Genomic DNA, 17,931 nt, shown 5'->3' with positions numbered 1-17,931 from the left:
ATGTAACTGGGTAGCATGTGTGCTGTAATTTTTGTAGCTACTCATTAAACCTGCCTTAACTTTTTTTTTTTCTTTTTTTGCCTCCGTGCCGGTGACAGCTGTGGCCGGAGGCATGATGTTAAGTCGAGCTGTGGCCTGGAAAACCTAAACATAGAGCTGCAAGTTGCTAAAATGCTCCATAGAGCTGAGGAGAAATGCAGAGTCTTGTGACTTCATCACTCCAAGCAACCCTTTCATATACAACTAGTAATGTATCTATTGTTTATGTAAAAATATTTGTATAGCCGCTTTTCTATTTTCAGTACATGGGGTAGGGGATGGCAAAAATGAAGGAAAATAAAAGAAATAGACACAACGTAGGAAAACACTTGTATTTATTACTCTATTAGAAGATACATGATTGAAGTCCTGAAGGGATTTGTACATGGATGCAGTTGTCTCTTTGCCATAACTGGACAGAGACTTGGGAATTATCACAACCTGTAATATAATACCTCATTTCTTTCACTCACACCCCACTGTTAGAGCAAGGTATTAAAAACCTTAAATACACTATGCATTTTTAACATTGTAAGGCAGATACAACAAACATACCTCTTTAGTGTATAAGTATGAATGACATTCAACCACCTATTAAACAGCAGAGCTTCCCAGTCTTTCCAGCCAACAGCAACAGTATCGAGTGCCATCTGTCTCTTCTTACTAACATCCCATAAGACTTAAACAATACAGTGCAGGTGAGCAAGTGATTGTGAGTTAAAAAGTACGGGTTGGATACATTTGAGAGACAGCATTGAGTCATTTCAGTAGTATTAATTTTCAACATTTCTTCTCCCACAAACCCAAAGAAAAGTCAGATTTTTTCTGGTCCGACAGAGATTAGCATGATTTATGTAAACATTGTCATTTTCAGTGGCGTGATCTTAAATAAAGACTGTAGGCCATGACCAGAGATGATTCTGAGAATAATTTGGTTTTAATGCTGTGAGGTCAGTAGTAGTGCACATTTGGCCTTTCAGGCTTTCATAGGGACTTGCAGCCTACACATATACTGTAAATGACATGGGAAAGACTATACACACAAACAGTACCTGTTGAATTTGCATACAACTAACGGGAAAAGTGCATCTATTTCCTGAAAACAAAAAATGTAGACAGTGATTTCTGACAATGTCGGCACAAAGTAAATAAATCACATACAATTTACACATTGAGGAGGTAATGCATGGTGAACAAAAGGAGCCACAAGGGGAAACGCTGATTAAAAAAAAATCAAATATTGCACTGCAGTAACAAAGAGCTAAAGGAAAAAGTCAGCATAAGCAGTGTATCTGATGCATACAGTAATGTTACATAAGAGGTGAAAAGGTAGATTGGTACATATTTCTGTTTACAAACAGCAGGACAGAAGTCTTGGATTTTCTTCCCACCAACCAAAAAGCTGGTATAAAAGATTCAACCATCTAAAACATGACAGGTATCAATCAAATGTAACTCTCATATATACACAAGTTTCACCTTAAAAAGCTAGTTTATGTGCAGTAGTTATACTCCAGGGTGAATGAGCCCTGACGGCAAAAGAACACTGGACATGCTTTGACAATATGAAAAAAATACACATAAAACAAACTATTATTCAGATTCCTCGAGTTAGTGTTTTTAAAAGTGAGTGAAAACTATAAATTTCTGCCTCACATTTAATGTACAGTTTAAATAGTGGCGGCTGCTGCAATGGTTGATCTGAATATAGCGTTTAACAGCTTATCTGAGGGACTAGAGCCAATGTACACTCTCATTGCAGGTTATACTCTACGGGTTGATTGACAGCGGCTGCATTCAGAATAGGACACTATTATATAAACATACTACATATACCACTGTGCAACATGCTACATGTAGTGTTTTTGCATGTTAGTGTCCAGATCTGAAGCCAGCGAGTGTGTCATCTGAAGTATCAAGCCACTGGCAGCTGTTGCTCTACAACAAGTTGAACCCTCCATCCTTGTGAAATCCATTTTTATTTAATAATTTTCTAAATGTGTATTTTGCTTAAGCTGGTTTTAAACTGAGAAAACAGCTTGTTGATTGCTAAGCATAAAGAAAACCTGAGGTTTACAACAGCTTATGTGAAAGGCTCCAGGCAAGTGGTCCAAAGGCTAAATCATGTTTGGCAAGGTGCCCTAATACTCCAGGGTTTTGAAGTCTCAGAACACCTCACTGAGTCAATGGGCTGCTCTTACACAAACTGTTCTGTACATGTTAACATGGTAATCTGCATTTAACCAAACCACACTGTTGTAGCAGAGCTAGATGGACTATTCTCTGTGAAGTTTGTCATGTGCCTGTGTGCTATAAGTGTAGCATAGAGAAACCTACACAGTAGCCTCACAAACACCCATACATTAGATCTAGCCATTTAAATAACAGAATACGTAAAAATAAGTTAAAAACACCCCTAACCCTCCCAGCCTGCCCCCTTACAAAGAAAATAAGAGCGAATGCTGTTTGTTAACTATTAGGCAAAAGTGATCAAAGAGACTGAAATATCAGCAACTGATTTTTAAAATGTTAACTGGTTAATTACATATCCTGCTATTGACTGCATACCATCATACAGGAAATCCAAAGATCCTTGTTAGTATGTGTAGAGTGGAACAGAAAGGTTCAGGTAGGGCAGCAGTAGCTGAGGACAAGACAGGAAAGGAGTTCTTGGTAGTTTGGCTGGGTAAGCGAGGTAGGGTTTGTCGGAAATCAAGTGGCTTCAAAACTGGCAGGAGTGTCGATGGACTAATATTTTACAATGTGCCACTCTCCATCACATTCTCTTTCTCTGTGCGTTCTTTGTAGAAGGGCCCGGACCCTTTTCTCTAACTGTCCTATAGTCTGGAGCCGGGTCCTGCTCAGTGCTCTCTCAGTGGTCTGCTGACTTCGCTCAGACTTTAATGTCCTCTTGAATGCTGAGCAGGGACAGGGTCTTTTTGATTCGCAAGGCTGTCAGGCGGGCAGCTCCATTAGCATACCAACACTCCCTCATGATTTTGCCCATGACCCGCAAGGCCTGGAACAGCAGGAGGAAAAGGTATACTAGGACTTATTATTTGTCATAATATGGTTTGAATAAAGTTGATGGTACAAATGCAGCACAGGCACAGTATTTAACAACGGCTTCAAAGGATAGCTCCTGTTTATTACAACTTGGTCATTTTTTTGTAGTTTTTGGTGTCATTTTTAGTGTCTATGATAACATTGTACTCACCGCTGTGACTGTTCAGGTTTGGGAACACAGCTATATTTCTATGAATACATTTCAATGGGGCAAGACACACAAACAGTCCGACAATCAGACAGGTTGTAAATGTCCGACTGTGACTTGATATTTGAGGCCAAAATCAATATATTGGCCTTGGTCTTGTTTAATCCTTTTTATTTTACGTCATTTGTGAATCTTTCTTTTAGATTTCATCTAATTCTTTGTACGTCTATTATAAGTTGTGACACCTCTAGATTTTATGTTTTATGTGGTGTTGCTGTCTTGGCCAGGACACTGAAATGTGACCAAGATATTTAATGGGCAGGACAGTTTATAGTTAAAAAATAAACCTCGCTCTCTGTGGACAAACTATGTAACAGTGACACTGCTTCTAAATGATCTCAAACATATTGTAAAGCTTTCTTGTTATTCATCGCTCAACAAATACACACACACCGATTTATCTGAAATTGGTTCTATTTGTAAACGAGCCATCAGTTTTCCTAGGTTATCTAAACCTTCTAAACCTGAACCAGTTTTTGGAGGTAAAACCAAAAGTGAGTGCACTTGAAATGTCCACTCTCATGCAAAGGAAAAACTGTGTGTAAGTCACTCACTTTGGGTAACAATTATGACCCGTGGGACTTCTTTTTTGTGATGCTGCAGCATCCCTAGATGTGCCCCTAAACTGGTGAGTACAATTTTACCATTAGCAATAGGAATAACAGATAAATAATTAAAAGATAAGATCCTGGTTGTAATAAACTAGAATTACCCTCTAAAAACAGTGAAGATATTCAACAGTAATAACATTTTTATTTTCAGAAATGAATTGCATTTTCATACCTCATAGCTCTGCCACCAATTTGGGATGTTGGGTCGTAGCTTTTGGTCACACACCACCTTCCTCATCTCCTCTATGGAAGGATCAGAAGGTACCAGGTCATAGTAGGGCAGCTGGTACTCTTCATGGATACCTGATAACACAGGACAGTGTTGAGGTCAGCCCAGTGCTGTGATCTGAGCTTATAACACCGATAAAAAAAAAAAAACAAACAACACAGGTCGAGTATCCAGAGCAAAAACAAAAAGAGTCTGACCTCCACTGTTACAGCGGCGTGCGATCTCCCAGTAGACCAGCCCCAATGCGTAGATATCAGCACATTTGAATGAGTCAAAGTGTCTCATGTTGATAGTCTCATCCAGAACCTCTGGAGCCATGTACCTGTGAGATGTAAAAACAATCCCAGGTTGTAATAATGTACAGCATTAAAGGATATTCTGGGAAAGGTGTCAAAGATATGTGTGCGAAAGGAAGGTCAATGTTAAGTCAGCAAGTGTGTATGTGGACACAGACCTCTTGGTGCCCACCCTTTGATTGGGGGCGATGTCGATTGTGTCAGTGGCAGAGTCATGACGGACAGCCAGACCCAGGTCAGCAATAGCACAGGTGCAGTTCTTCTTCACGAGGATGTTCTTGGACTTCAGGTCTCTGTGGGCGATGCCTGGCTTTCCTATTAAAACATAAATGTACATGGTAATCACTTCTGAATTCTTATTTCTGTATCCATTTACTTTTTTGGGCATCAGTTTGGTTCATAAAAATAGAAAACAGGCATGTGCAGCCATGTATGTGACAGTGATGACAGCTAAGCATGATGACTTGGACTTGGATAGGAGCCCACGAACACATGCCCTTGACCATATAATGTCAACAGTTGGAAAACAAAGGGCATTTAGAAACTTCACCACACTGGATTTTCAGTGTCCTCTATTTTTTCACAGGTTTATTATTTATTTAACCTCTTTCTCTGCCATTTGCAACTTTAGGTTTTCAGACCCCCTTCTAGAATAAAAACTCTCTACATCTTCAAGAACATGATGTAATTATTTTTCTACTATATATATATATTTTTTTAAAACTATTTTTAAGTTTCTATTTTGAATTAATATATTACACACATACTTCGCAAAACAATTAGTCTTTTATTGTGGGTGACTTCTAATCAAATTCAACATGCTGTTGTGACACATTCTGTTTACTCTATCTAGTTACATCAGAGTCTTTTTATCTAAAGACAGAGATCAGTTGAGTGAGAGGCCTTGTGCCAGTTTGTAGGTGGGGGAGGCAAAGTAACAAATGAGTTTTGGAAGGGAAATTTATACAACCAGCACTGTAAGTAGTGAAGAAGTGAAAAGCTCTTGTTGACACAAGTTTTTTTCACTTGGATTACTGCCCAAACTTCCTTTCACCTCTAGAAAGCATGAAACTTCCTGGATGAAACAACTGAATGATTAACATTTCAGCTTAGAGAATTCAGAGAAATCACAAATGTATTTCACCACTGGTAGCTACTATACAACGAGATGAGAAAGTAAGTCATGTAGGGAGCAGACTTGACCTGCTCAGGCATTGATGTGTCTTTACAACAGTTAAAAGAAACTCTGGAAATAATACTCATTACTTCAGAAACTAAACCACGTGTTTGAATGTGACATACAGTGTGTTAGATGTTTTAGCTTCTATTTGGAAGTGTCACCATTCGAACCACCCTGTTAATTACAGGTGGAACACAGGAAAAATTAAGTAATGCCTAAATACAAATATACAAATGCACAAACACTACCTTGTGTTCCAAGTATCTCCATGTGCAGATGTGCAAGGCCGCTGGCAGCTGACAGAGCCAGTTTGATCATTCCTTCAGTGGTGACAGAGTAGCGGTTCAGATAGTCGAACAGAGAGCCATGCTCATGGTAGTCTGACACCAACCACAGCTGGGTCCATGTGCCGTTATCTGAGCAAGAGAAAGAGATACAGAAATACCCCAGAAAGTATAAGTTTACTTCAAAATGATTCATTCTTGCACAGGAAATAAAAACACAAATACTAGTACCTCCAAGAAGTAAATTATTCCTTCATTATTTGACTACAAAACAACAGGGGCACACCTTTGTTGTCAGCAGCTATAAAGCCCAGGATGTTCTCATGACGGAGCATGATAGTCTGATAGATCTCAGCCTCTCGGAACCAGGAGCGCTCTTCTCTGGATGAGAAGATCTTCACTGCCACATCACCACCCCTCCAACGTCCTCGCCACACCTCCCCGAAACGCCCCTTACCAATGATCTCCTGCAGGACAATAGTTCTGGCCACGGTCCGCTGGACAAACAGAGGCAGACCTGCTCAGAAAAGATGAGAATGGAGACCAGTCATCCCCAGTCAGTAAATTTGATCTAGACATCCCAAAACTAGTGTCAACTACCAAATGAGTGCTGGCCATCTGATTTATTATCCCATTGTCAACTGACCCGAGCCTGAGCCAGATGTGGACAGATCGTAAATGAGGTCCTGCAGGGTCCTGTCTTTGGCTGGGTAGAGGTGGTCACAGGAGGGGTCCTCCACCTCCAACCTCTGCCTGTGGTTGTAGGCCCTCTGGTGGTACTGATACAGGAACACACCCACCAACAAAAGCAGACACAGCAGGAATAGTGGCCCTGCAATCACAGCAACTAGTTCCACCAGCCCCCATGTCCCACCTGGGCCGTAGCCTCCCTCCAGCCCTGATGGAGATGTCACTGAAAACAGAAGAGTAGGAAATTAATATCTGACACCTGGCAACCAGTGCAACATAAGACCGACTTCTTTCCCTGACATGATGATCCCTTGATGGGTAACAGCATCAAGCTTTTGTCTGATTTGACAATTGGAAAACTGAGTCAACATTTGACTCTTGCATTAACCTACATTGATTATTTCCAGTTATTTCACAAAGAAATACTCAAATCTCAACACTGAAAGGCTTTTACTGTGAAAAGCACAGACACAAAAAGTGTTAAAATTACATTAACAGCAAACTAATAATGTTAAAAGGTCTCCTTATTCTCTCTCTTGAACACTCCATATTATTCAGCAGTGCGTCGTCTTTGTAATGCTTGCATCACGTTTTGGTTTCCTCCTCAACTCCACCCTTGATTTAGACATATGAATTTGACAAATGAATATGGATCTTTGAAATTATTCGTGTTTCAATACATTATAGCTGGTCCTAGCATAAATTATTTTCCAAATGTGCGTGCTGACAGAAAAATGTGAGTATGTGAGCCAGCAAACCAAGCAGAGCAACTTTGACTTAGAATAACACTTGTCACTTTGTCTCTAAAATGCTGCTTTGTAGTTAAGAACTTTTTTTTGTGCTGTGGATGAACACTGTCCATAATTTTTTATAACCCTTGTTCCTTGGAAACACTTATCTTTTCAGGAACCATGAGTCACAAAAAACAGTGTATGAAATCCTTCTTGGGCACTGAGATGTCTCTAAATAACATCACAGACAATGTAGAACATGTTATAACTTGGTCACTCATTCATTTTCAGAACTTAAAGTTAAAATAAAGGTGCAAAAGCTGCTCCTCAGACCTGAACATTAAACAGAAAGCACAAGACAGTTTAACACACTTTGCTGCCTGGTCTGGGATGAACTCACTCACTGTGGGCCAGGGGCATGTGTTAGATGTACTGTACTCGAGGTAAAGACAATTTTTTTTTCATGTAATTTATTTGCTGTATAAGCTGTGCGTCACTTCACAGTTCTCACCTGAGGGTACTTTGAGGTCAATGCTGTTGCAATAGTCAGTGTAGCAGCAGTGGATGTTGAGCAAGCCCTCTGCACCGAGGCAGTAGAACGGCTGACCCGGGGGCACGAGCTTGTCCCGTGTGATGCAGATACGGATGTGCTGTTCTTGGCCGTCAATGAAGGAGGTGGAAGCCATGCAGGCTCCATCAGTCTCACACAGGGAGCCAGTCTTCTCACACTGGGCAGTGGTGCAATTACACCAAAGGGCTGCAGAGGTGGAGGGGGCAGAAGAGGCAAAACAGTATGAAAAATATTATTAATAAAATTCCACGATTCAGAATAATAAACTTTGGTCTGCAAGCGCTGCAAATGAATACTGTGTGTACAAGCTGTGAATTTATTGTTACAAAACATCAACAGTCAGTCAAGGGTACTAATGAAGTACTGTAATTTGTTCTCAGCTGTAGAAGATCCTTCTATAGAAATCCTATGCAGCAGAGGGCAGTAACAGCGAGCAGATTCATGTCCCAAATCCATACTAGTATAAAATAAAGTATACTCTAAGCAGACAGCATGCATAATAATAACAAATACGATCAATTCTTGAGAATGCTGTTGAGGATAGAGGATTTTGATGCCCAGCTTGATTGACAACTGACATCACACATACATGTATCATTTCCTGTATGTAGCATTATAGCATTAGTATGTAGTATGGATTTAGGACATAGCTTCAGCGTGCATGACACCTTACAAACAATGTGCAGCCTTACAAAAAGCCTAAAAACATTAAGGACAATGCTAGTGATAGTTTACTTTGTCAGTGAGGCACGTGACATCTCACTTTTTGGTCACCAATAAAGATAACTGCAAAAGGGAAGGTTTGATTTGTGGGAAACTTGTGTGAGGTGGCAACTCGACAAGGTTCAGGAGAATTTTGTAGCAAAGACCCTTAAATATTTCAAGTATTGAGGGAAAAAATTCAGATGAGTGACATTTTGCAAAGATGAACTACACACGGACAGAGAGAGGGAGGATGGGTTTGGCGAAGTCAGGAAGTAGAGGAAGTGTTAGGGGGTGGGCTGGGGTGTGTTAGGATGGCAGGGGTTTTGGGAGGATGGGTGGAGAGAGTTTATGTGAGGGCATGTAGGGGTAGAGATTAAATGACCAGCTGTGACAGTCATTAGACTAACAAGAGACCGAGACTTCCTCTGTGAAATTGAGTAATGTTATTAAGACACAGACATGATGTGACATTCCAGTAATTCAGAAAATGCCCCCAGTGGATTCTCAGCAGAAAATGACCTTGGTAGAGCCTGTGTGTTAGATGTGTTTGCTTGTAAACCCACACACATGCAGCTGAACTTCAGCATTATCTACGTCAAACCGAGGAAATATAGAGTTAATACATTACAACATGTTTCGTGGTACTGACTCACACAATGCCAACACCTACTTAGCAGATGCTGGTGGTTAAATACCAGCAACAAAAACAGCCACAGAAGAAATAAGGAAATAAGGAAGACATGCTGACTAAACATGAAATAGGATTGACATTTCAGACTTTCCATGGCTATAAAGTCACAGCTTTAATCCACATTGGGCTGATTGTTTTAAAACCACAAAAGAGTCCTCAGAGAAGAAACAAGTATTATGGATGGAAATTATCAAAACATAATGCGGTTTGACCATGATAAAAGGCAACAGTAAAAAAGAGGTTTCTGCATGTTCATCTTGAAAACATTACAAATGTATAATAATAATAAATCAGAGTGGAAAAAATGTTTCCTTGAGAAGTTCACAGCAGCTCATATCGCCACTGGAATTCAGCTGCTTGAGCAGTGGGTCATCTTCGCTACCCTACACACTTTTCTGTTTTCAACCAGTACACAGCAGGATTGACTGGCTATGTTTCGTGTCAGTGTGTTTTACAACATAAGCAACAAGTTTATGTCCCATGGTTTTGACGACATCAACAGGAACAGAATCGAGACACCACAACCTTGCACTGTGTGGGGGCGTAAAGGAATACGCTGTATAGTTATGATGTGCCCCTAGCACTATTTCACAGGTTGCAATACCAGAAGAAGAACAGTGTCCAGTTTTCTAAACATCACTTTGTCATAGAGATGGGTGAATTGTTGATATCTACCTTATAATGACAGAAATTTAACAACAATTTATACTATGACAACTCTTCCATTACTTATCTCTTTTTCTGTTTGTCGACAAATCTTTTCAATCAGTCGGTCAATAGAAAAATCCTAATCCTTTCTATCATTATCAAGGCAACACAAAATATTCTCTGGTTTCAGCCTCTCAAATGTGAGGATTTGCTGCTTTTCTCTGTATCAATGATAAACTGAACAACCTTGCATTTGTAGTCTGTTGGCTGAATGAAGCAAACCTAATGGACTAAATTCACTATTTTCTGACAATAAATGGAAATAAAATGAACACCTTCATTATGAAGATGAACTGCAATTTAAATGGTATTGGAAATAATTGTTAGTTGTAGCCCTGAACTTATTTATGCCAGTACTTGATTTACAACATTTTTGTATCAATGTGATGAACAACTTTTTAAAGGATTTAAATGATCTTATACATATCACCCAGTCCTGCTTTACCCCATCAAATACATATTATCAACCTGCTGTTGAATACATTCTACTATACACAAAAGTGGAATAAAAAAAATAAAAAAAGTAATAGGCTACTGAAATTACCTAATGTCTCATAATCCTAAACTTTGTTTTATTTACAGTATTAAAATCTGTGTATTATCTATCAATGTAGCAACATTGTAAAAAGTGTGCAATCTCCATATATGTGCCTGGATATTGTAAACATGAGATTACTCATTTCTGCCTTCAAGTAATTTGAGTACATCCACTCTACGTTAACATTTGAGCACTTTAAAAACCTTGATATATACAGTAATACCTTTATGGTATCATTATCTAACTAGCTACACGTTAAATGTATCTGAATAATATTATTAGATTGTTGCAGAAAGGTAATTAAATGCTTATAAAATACTGGGGTACAGGTTGTAGAGGGAATAAACAGCTCCAAAACTGAGCAAGACTGTCTCTGTTGACAGCAAAATAATTCACTGAACTGTCAGTCCATGCTACCTGAACACACGTTTAACTGCTGTTTCAGACTAGCTTAACTAGCTCGACAGCAACAGGGAGACGGTGGGATATACTGTTTTGTTACATGAACATGAAAGATATTTAAATAGTCCCCAGGTCTACATAAATGAGAGCTGACCTGGTTTCATATCTATGGCTCAACTGAATTGTGTTCGTCTAGGCTAGCCAGCCTAGCTGACGTTAGCTCGCAGCTAACTCCACATCCGTTCGCCTTGATGCTGTCAGCGGCCCGAGCGTCTTCATGAACAAAGCAAACAATAAGTTACTCACCCTCGGAGCTTTTGTACAGGACAGCCTGGACGACCGCGACGGCTAACGAAATCCGTAGGTTAGCCATGGTCAATAAATTCCCGGCTCATCGCATTAACACGTTCAGTTAGCCAACGTTAGATGTGGCGAGGCGAGACGATGACAGCTAACCAGGCTGTCAGTTTACTAACATGCTCCACCAGCAGGCTGCAGCACAGGCACATACACAGAGTGGAGATTAAAGAGGTGAGTATCTATCTATCTATCTATCTATCTATCTATCTATCTATCTATCTATCTATCTATCTATCTATCTATCTATCTATCTATCTATCTATCCTAATCTTATCTGGCCATCCCTACATCCATTCAAATAGCTAGGTTAAAGGTCAACACCATGTGGTTATAGTCATGAATATGGCAGAATGGATGCTTTGAGAGAAATATAATGTGACAAAATATGTTTATTAGGACACAGAGGCCAGTCACAGTTGGCCTTTTGTCAACACCAGGTCCTGGCTCCTTCTCCTTAGGCTTTTATTGCTTTGAGATCATTCTCAAGATTTATTAATTAGAGGAATGGAGAAAAGGCTGTTTCTGCAAAATATATAAATATATTTTTGTCAGTACATTTGATTGCTCTTTCATTGCCTCCAGCTCCACATACACATTGATTGAGGATTGTTGTCTTCAGTTGTGGTCTTTGATTGGCCATCAGCCTTTAGACATTAAAGCTGTATTCACTGTTTGTTTTTTTTTTGCCACTTTGGGTGACAGCAGAACAAGCTGAAAGTTCAATATTGGCATACAGGTCACTTTACAAAATATACACTCAGTTGTCAGTTTACTTCTTTCTGCCTCCATCATGACAAATTACACCTTTCCCATTATACTTTGATTTGATCATTTGTTTTTTTTAATTTTAAGTCATTTTTGGGGGGTTCATTTGTGCCTTTATTGTGATAGAGAAGTGGAGAGAGTGCAAGAGAGACAGCAAAGTTAGGGGAAAGAGAGACATGGGATAACATGCAGCAAAGGACCTGGGCCAGATTTGATCTCATGCAGCTGTGACAAGGACTCGGCCTTAATGGTATACAGGTGAGGTGAGCTAACGGGGTGCCCCCATTTGATCTACTGTTAGTGTAAAAATATTGACCATTGCAGCTTCAAAACTGATTAACGAACTGCTAATTTTTCACTGTCCTATATTTATTAGTAATTTTAAGCAAACTGAATCCATGCACTCATAGAGTTAATAAAAGCAGAATACATCATATGAATTGGCAGTATAAGAAAATGGCAATAAAACTTGAATGAACTGAGTGAGAGGATTGAGCAGATCCTCCATGTTGATGCATGTTTGCAGTATTTACAAGTGATTTTGGCCTATTTACAAAAGTTAACTTACAACAAATTCAACAAAGACAACAATATTATATAAGAACACAAATGGGCTATGGAATAGCTATATGTTTCTAAATTAACATCTGGGATAAATTTGACTTTTGGATATGCAGGTATACAAACAGTATGTGTCTACCTTTCTGTGTTTTATTTGAACAATGAGGTAGATACTAGAAATGCTTTTGCACCTGAATCGGTAAACAGGGATTTTATGCATTGTATCATAATCATCGTCTTTTTTATTTCTATAAATTTTGAATATATTAATGGAAAAATAAACTTTATTCTCTATTCTATCTCAAAATATATGTAATATTTGTCAAAACTTTTAGACAGACTAAAAGCTTCAAAAATCCTCCTGAAGAGTCTTTACAGTTCTCATTTGAGGTCTTCTGTCAGTCAGTCATACGAAGGAAAAAATATTTCCTCTTGTACCTATTTCCCCTTTAGGTTATATGGTCAGTATTCGCTGAATGTTTCCAAGATATTTGGTTTCAGTTTCAGTCCCTGAGTTGAACACATTTTCAAAAACATATAGTTCTCAAGCAGAAGAGCTGTGCCTGTGTGGGGGGGTTGGGGTGGGGGCTGGCAGTGGTTGTGGCTCAGGAGGTAGAGCAGGTCGTATACTAGTTAGAAAGAGTGGTTGGTTTGATCCCCGGCTCCTCCAGTCCGCATGTGAAAGTGTCATTGGGCAAGATAGCAAAACCCAATTTGCCCTTGATGGCTGTTCCATCAGTGTGATGTATGAATGTGTGTGTGAGTGGGTGAATGCGCAAGCATTGTAAAGCGCTTTGAGTGGTCAGTAAGACTGGAAAAGGGCTATATACTGTAAGTGCAAGTCCATTTACCATCTCCCAAGAGCCCTTTCTTCAACCAACTATTTTTTTGCCGTCTTGCTTTCTTTTTCCTTTTTTTTCTCCTTTTCTTTCTCTGCTTTATCTTTCTCAGCCTTTTTCTTTTCCCTCTTTTTCTCATCCTTGATCTCCTTGTACTTCCACTTGGGTGGTTCCAGGAATCCCTTTTCCTTCTTCTTCTTTTTCTTCTTTTCTTTCTTTGGCGTTGCCTCTGTAGGCCTGCTGATGTTGATCTGGGGGATGCAGCCAGAGGGGAACACGCTGTTCCTTCTCGCCATACTGCGGGGAATAAATGTAGTAGCGACTTTGGTGGAGGCCAGTGAGAGGATGCTTCCTCGCCGCTCTGTGTCGGTGCAGCACCTGGTAGCAATGGACTCTGCAGAGTGGATTGTGGGAATGATGTGTGACACGGAGCCGTTGCTGTGGCATACCGAGCTCTCTTCTAGCTCCTTATCTGAGTGTTTCTTCACCAGCTCCGGTACAGCCAGCCGCCTCTTCCCCACCTCTGGAGGGCTTGTTGGGCAGAGTGGACGGCATCCAGTTGAAATTAGTGGACTATGGATGCTTGTGGTCATGCGCACCATGTGGTCAAAGACCCCGTTGTCTTGTGGGTCACGAGGAATTCTGAATCCAAAGGTATTTTTTATATGCTGGGTAAGTTTTTCCCTTGCGCTTTTCTCAGCTATGGCCTTGGCTACCTTCTCCTTGAGCTCAGGCCACTCAGGGACATAACTCTCACAGAACTGCTCAGCTTTCGGTCGCATATTCAGGCGGCGGAGGCGATGCAAGGTCTCATAACGACCTGTTTTCAGTGCCCAGTCCCGAGCACATTTTCCTTTTGTAGAGTCTACTGCATTAATGTCAGCCCCTGGAAAAAACAAGGGTTCATTTTAATTTAAAAGTGAATAAGCTTCTTCTTTTCAGCTTCTTTTTCTAAAGTGATTCGGGGAGCCCTTTGGCCTTTCTCATGGCTGACCAATGGGCTTGCCATAGCAGGAAAAGAACAGGTGTCATTAATAACATTAACAATGGCTTCATTCTAGTTTACAGGGAAATATCCTTGTAAGCCTCGCCGATAAACTAGCATGCAGGGACTTCTAATTAAGAGTTCAACCAACAGTCCAAAAAATCCACAGTATAGTCCAAAAGTCCAGCTGGACTGGGCTGTACTGGGCTGCCAAATTTATACATACGTATATTGTTATTGCTGTAAATGTCACAATTTATCATGCTACAGGTCATATTGTCCAGCCATAGCTGCAATGTTGAACAATAAATTATGAGTTGCAGAGACTTTAGGAAACGTGTGCAGTCTAAAAATAGCTCTGCAAGTGGCTAATCTACAACCAGCCTGCAAGACTAGTAAATCAGTGATTACTGGGGGTTGTGTTAAGATTGGATAATGACCTCAGAATGATCCCTTAAACCGGTCTGGCGTCACTGGCACATTCACTCGCAAACAGAGTTAGCAGGCTTCAAATATGGACAGATAAACCATGAGGTCAGCTATTCTCACCACCAGTGCTGCAACTGTTCATTTTGAGCTATAGGAGTCCTGGTTAATGAGCTAATGTCAGGGTTTCAAAAAAAAAGATCTATTAATATCATAGTACAGCAGCTTCTATATGGGTACATCATTGTCAAAAGTCAAAGGTTATTTCACCGGTGGGTTAATAAGCCAGAATTGTGTTAAAATGGGGCCCTCTGTGTACCTTAAATTCTCTTAAATATTTAAGAGGATATATTGTGCCTTAATTTATTAATCAGTATTTACGATGTGCATCAAAGAAAGTAATGTATCATTGATAGCATTTATGCCAGAAAAGTTCACAGCTGTACCCTGCTCTCACGTACCAGCCATTACGAGGGCAGCCACGACGTCATTGCGGCCGGTCATAGCAGCTTTGATGAGGGCCGTGAAACCACGACAATCCTTTATTTCCGTGTCTATACCAGAATAGTAGTTTAGGAGATACATGACTGTGTTGATATGACCTGGAGAGATGGAGAGATAGATCAGCATTGTGTCAGAAGATGTGTAACATTTGAAAACTGGCTCTGCTGCTCAGATGAAGATATTATGTGGGATTGGTTGGTTCATCTAGATCAAATTAAATTATTAAAGCTTTACAGTTCTCAGTCTATATAAGTCACATAATGCTATAGATGATTATTACCACTATTTCATTACAACATTTTTGAGGCTGTTCAGTCATTTGTGTTGCACTTTATTGCTTTAGCTACTAAACTTAACCTTTACTGTATGCATTAAGTAAAATTTTGTGTTAATGTCCTGTGTGTAGGTGCAACTTACCTGCTTGGGCTGCAATCATCAGTGCAGTGTTGCCTTCGTTGTCCTGGTGGTTTATGTCTATAAAGGGACAGTTGTGAAGCCCATATACAATGTCCACGAAACCTTTGCAGCAGGCCACCATCAAGCCATTCTGTTAGTAATAGCCAATGATAAGGATCAGTGACAATACCATAAGATATCACATCGTGCCAAAGCTTGTGTGTGAATTATTACAATCATGAATTAGACTCTCACCCAGCTGTTGATGTCCAGCTCCATGACCTCTTCTTTTGTGACCCCTCTCTCCAGAACTTTACGCAGAGAGAAAGGTTCGTTACGGGCGCATGCTTGATACAGTGTTGATGCTGCACGCCCATTAGTCGTCTCCGGCCCGTAGTCTGGAAGCACTGAGTCATCAGAGAGGATGCTGTCCGAATCGGACTCGCCCCCTGACAGAGACACGTCGTCCTCATCGGGGCCTGAGCCCAGGTGGGGGTCCTCTGCTGCAGTGGCCATCTTCCAACAACAGAACAGGTGAGATGGTACTGTGTCCTTTGGCTACATCTACACAAGAAAATAGAATAGAAAATAGTAACCAGTTGGGCAGAAACTACTGGATGTTGTCTATAGCAACAAAGGTGCAATCAGGTGTGCTTTAGAGATGGAAACTCAGCAAGGATGAATTTTTCCTCCCTGGAAAGCTCTCCGTAATTACACATAATGCCAAGTTAAAATCATGTCCTCACTGTAGGAGCAAAGTTGTTGGTGAATCACAACATACTGGATATGTAAGGCCTCAGATCTGACAGATCAAAAGTTAGCTTTCTGACACATTGACAAAGGCTGAGTCTGTCAGTCAGGGATTATGATTGTGTTATCTGTGTGTCATGGAGTGGGCGTGGCCATATGAGCTCAGCGTGCCTTTACTGTTGAGTAACTGGATCAGCATCTAAAACCCCTGTTGAACATACAGGGGAGCTAAATGAGGAACAAACCAACTCAGAATAACCCCAGTCACATGTGGCCCTGGTCAACTCGTGTTTTGACTCTCTGAGGCCAAAATGGCTAAAAACAAACAAATTAATGAATACAGTATTTTTTCTTTGTGCGTGTTTTTCAAACTGACATATATTGGGCACTTCATCACAAACAAAGGTGTACAGTACAACATAAGTGTTTCTGTGAAATCAAAACAACAGAACTGTGATTTAGGAATATTTGACATCTATAAAGGGGTGCACTGACAGTGGTTTTCCAAACATTTTCACGACCCAATCATTACCTGTTATGTATGTGTTGTACAAGAAAGCATTACTTCATATGATAAACGTTCAAGAATCTTTGAGTACAGACATGTGAGGCCAGCTCAGTTTCATTAAACAGAAGAAAACCAGAGAGAACTGCAGCATCCATAATCATAATGTATGTACAATCACTATGACAAACTAACTGACACTGATATATCAACATAAAGAATATACACTTACCATAGAGGGTATTCAAACAGCTGTAAATCTCTCTATGTCACAGCTCCGTGGCTTCTTGTGGAAGAGTATTGACTTCCTCGAGTTCTGACTTCTTCTAACACTCCTACTGTGTTTTCCGAGCAGCCGAGAGGTCACACTTTTCTCCTGGGCCTGTAAATAGAGGTACTTTACCCATTTCCATCCCACATATTGTCGTGATGACATAAAACTGAGAGGAGGAGTCTTCACAGAGTCTTCACAGAGACACTGTGTGTTCAGCTCCTGTGCTTAGCTCATCCCACTTACAACAGCTTTATGGAGAGGATTACTGCTCTAGCCATTTTCATCTTTCAGCACAACACTAGTGATTTCCGTACTACCTGGTACTTATACCTGTTTTTTTAATTAGCTAAACTGAAGGAGTTTCTTGAAGTTGCCATGCCGTTTTTCTGCTGTTATGTATTTATTTTGGAAAATAAGTAGATTCCCATTGTTACAAGTGTCTGATAAACAGTTATAGGAACATCTGACCCACACCATGATGGCACAAATCATCATCATTATTTGAAAGATAAACGCGAACATAAACAGAAAAACATGGAAGAGAAATCCTGAAGGTGGATCAACAGTGACATGCCAACAACAACCACACATTGTCATTGATGCTTTCATGCAAAAAT

General features: G+C 40.2%; 2 protein-coding genes across 2 annotated transcripts; both read right to left on the bottom strand.

Annotated features, from left to right (window-relative positions):
* Window positions 1–60: 60 nt before the first annotated feature.
* Window positions 61–11,399, bottom strand: LOC111221636 (activin receptor type-1B-like). Its single transcript, XM_022745094.1, has 9 exons — window positions 11,256–11,399; window positions 7,846–8,091; window positions 6,560–6,826; window positions 6,200–6,430; window positions 5,878–6,045; window positions 4,608–4,764; window positions 4,351–4,475; window positions 4,097–4,227; window positions 61–3,058 (listed from the first exon to the last, which is right to left on the bottom strand). Exons 1-9 carry the CDS (start codon window positions 11,320–11,322, stop codon window positions 2,933–2,935), a joined length of 1,518 nt encoding a protein of 505 aa, XP_022600815.1. The 5' UTR covers window positions 11,323–11,399; the 3' UTR covers window positions 61–2,932.
* A 2,116-nt stretch (window positions 11,400–13,515) lies between these two features.
* On the bottom strand, window positions 13,516–17,313 carry LOC111221623 (ankyrin repeat domain-containing protein 33B-like). Its single transcript, XM_022745077.1, has 5 exons — window positions 17,273–17,313; window positions 16,041–16,349; window positions 15,807–15,936; window positions 15,347–15,487; window positions 13,516–14,360 (listed from the first exon to the last, which is right to left on the bottom strand). Exons 2-5 carry the CDS (start codon window positions 16,299–16,301, stop codon window positions 13,516–13,518), a joined length of 1,377 nt encoding a protein of 458 aa, XP_022600798.1. The 5' UTR covers window positions 16,302–16,349; window positions 17,273–17,313.
* Window positions 17,314–17,931: the final 618 nt, after the last annotated feature.

The sequence above is a fragment of the Seriola dumerili genome, unplaced genomic scaffold (genome assembly GCF_002260705.1).
Source record: "Seriola dumerili isolate Sdu_G_001 unplaced genomic scaffold, Sdu_1.0 BDQW01000088.1, whole genome shotgun sequence".
NCBI lineage: Eukaryota > Metazoa > Chordata > Actinopteri > Carangiformes > Carangidae > Seriola > Seriola dumerili.
Note: the sequence above shows the minus strand (reverse complement) of the source record. Positions and strands in the feature narration are given on the sequence as shown.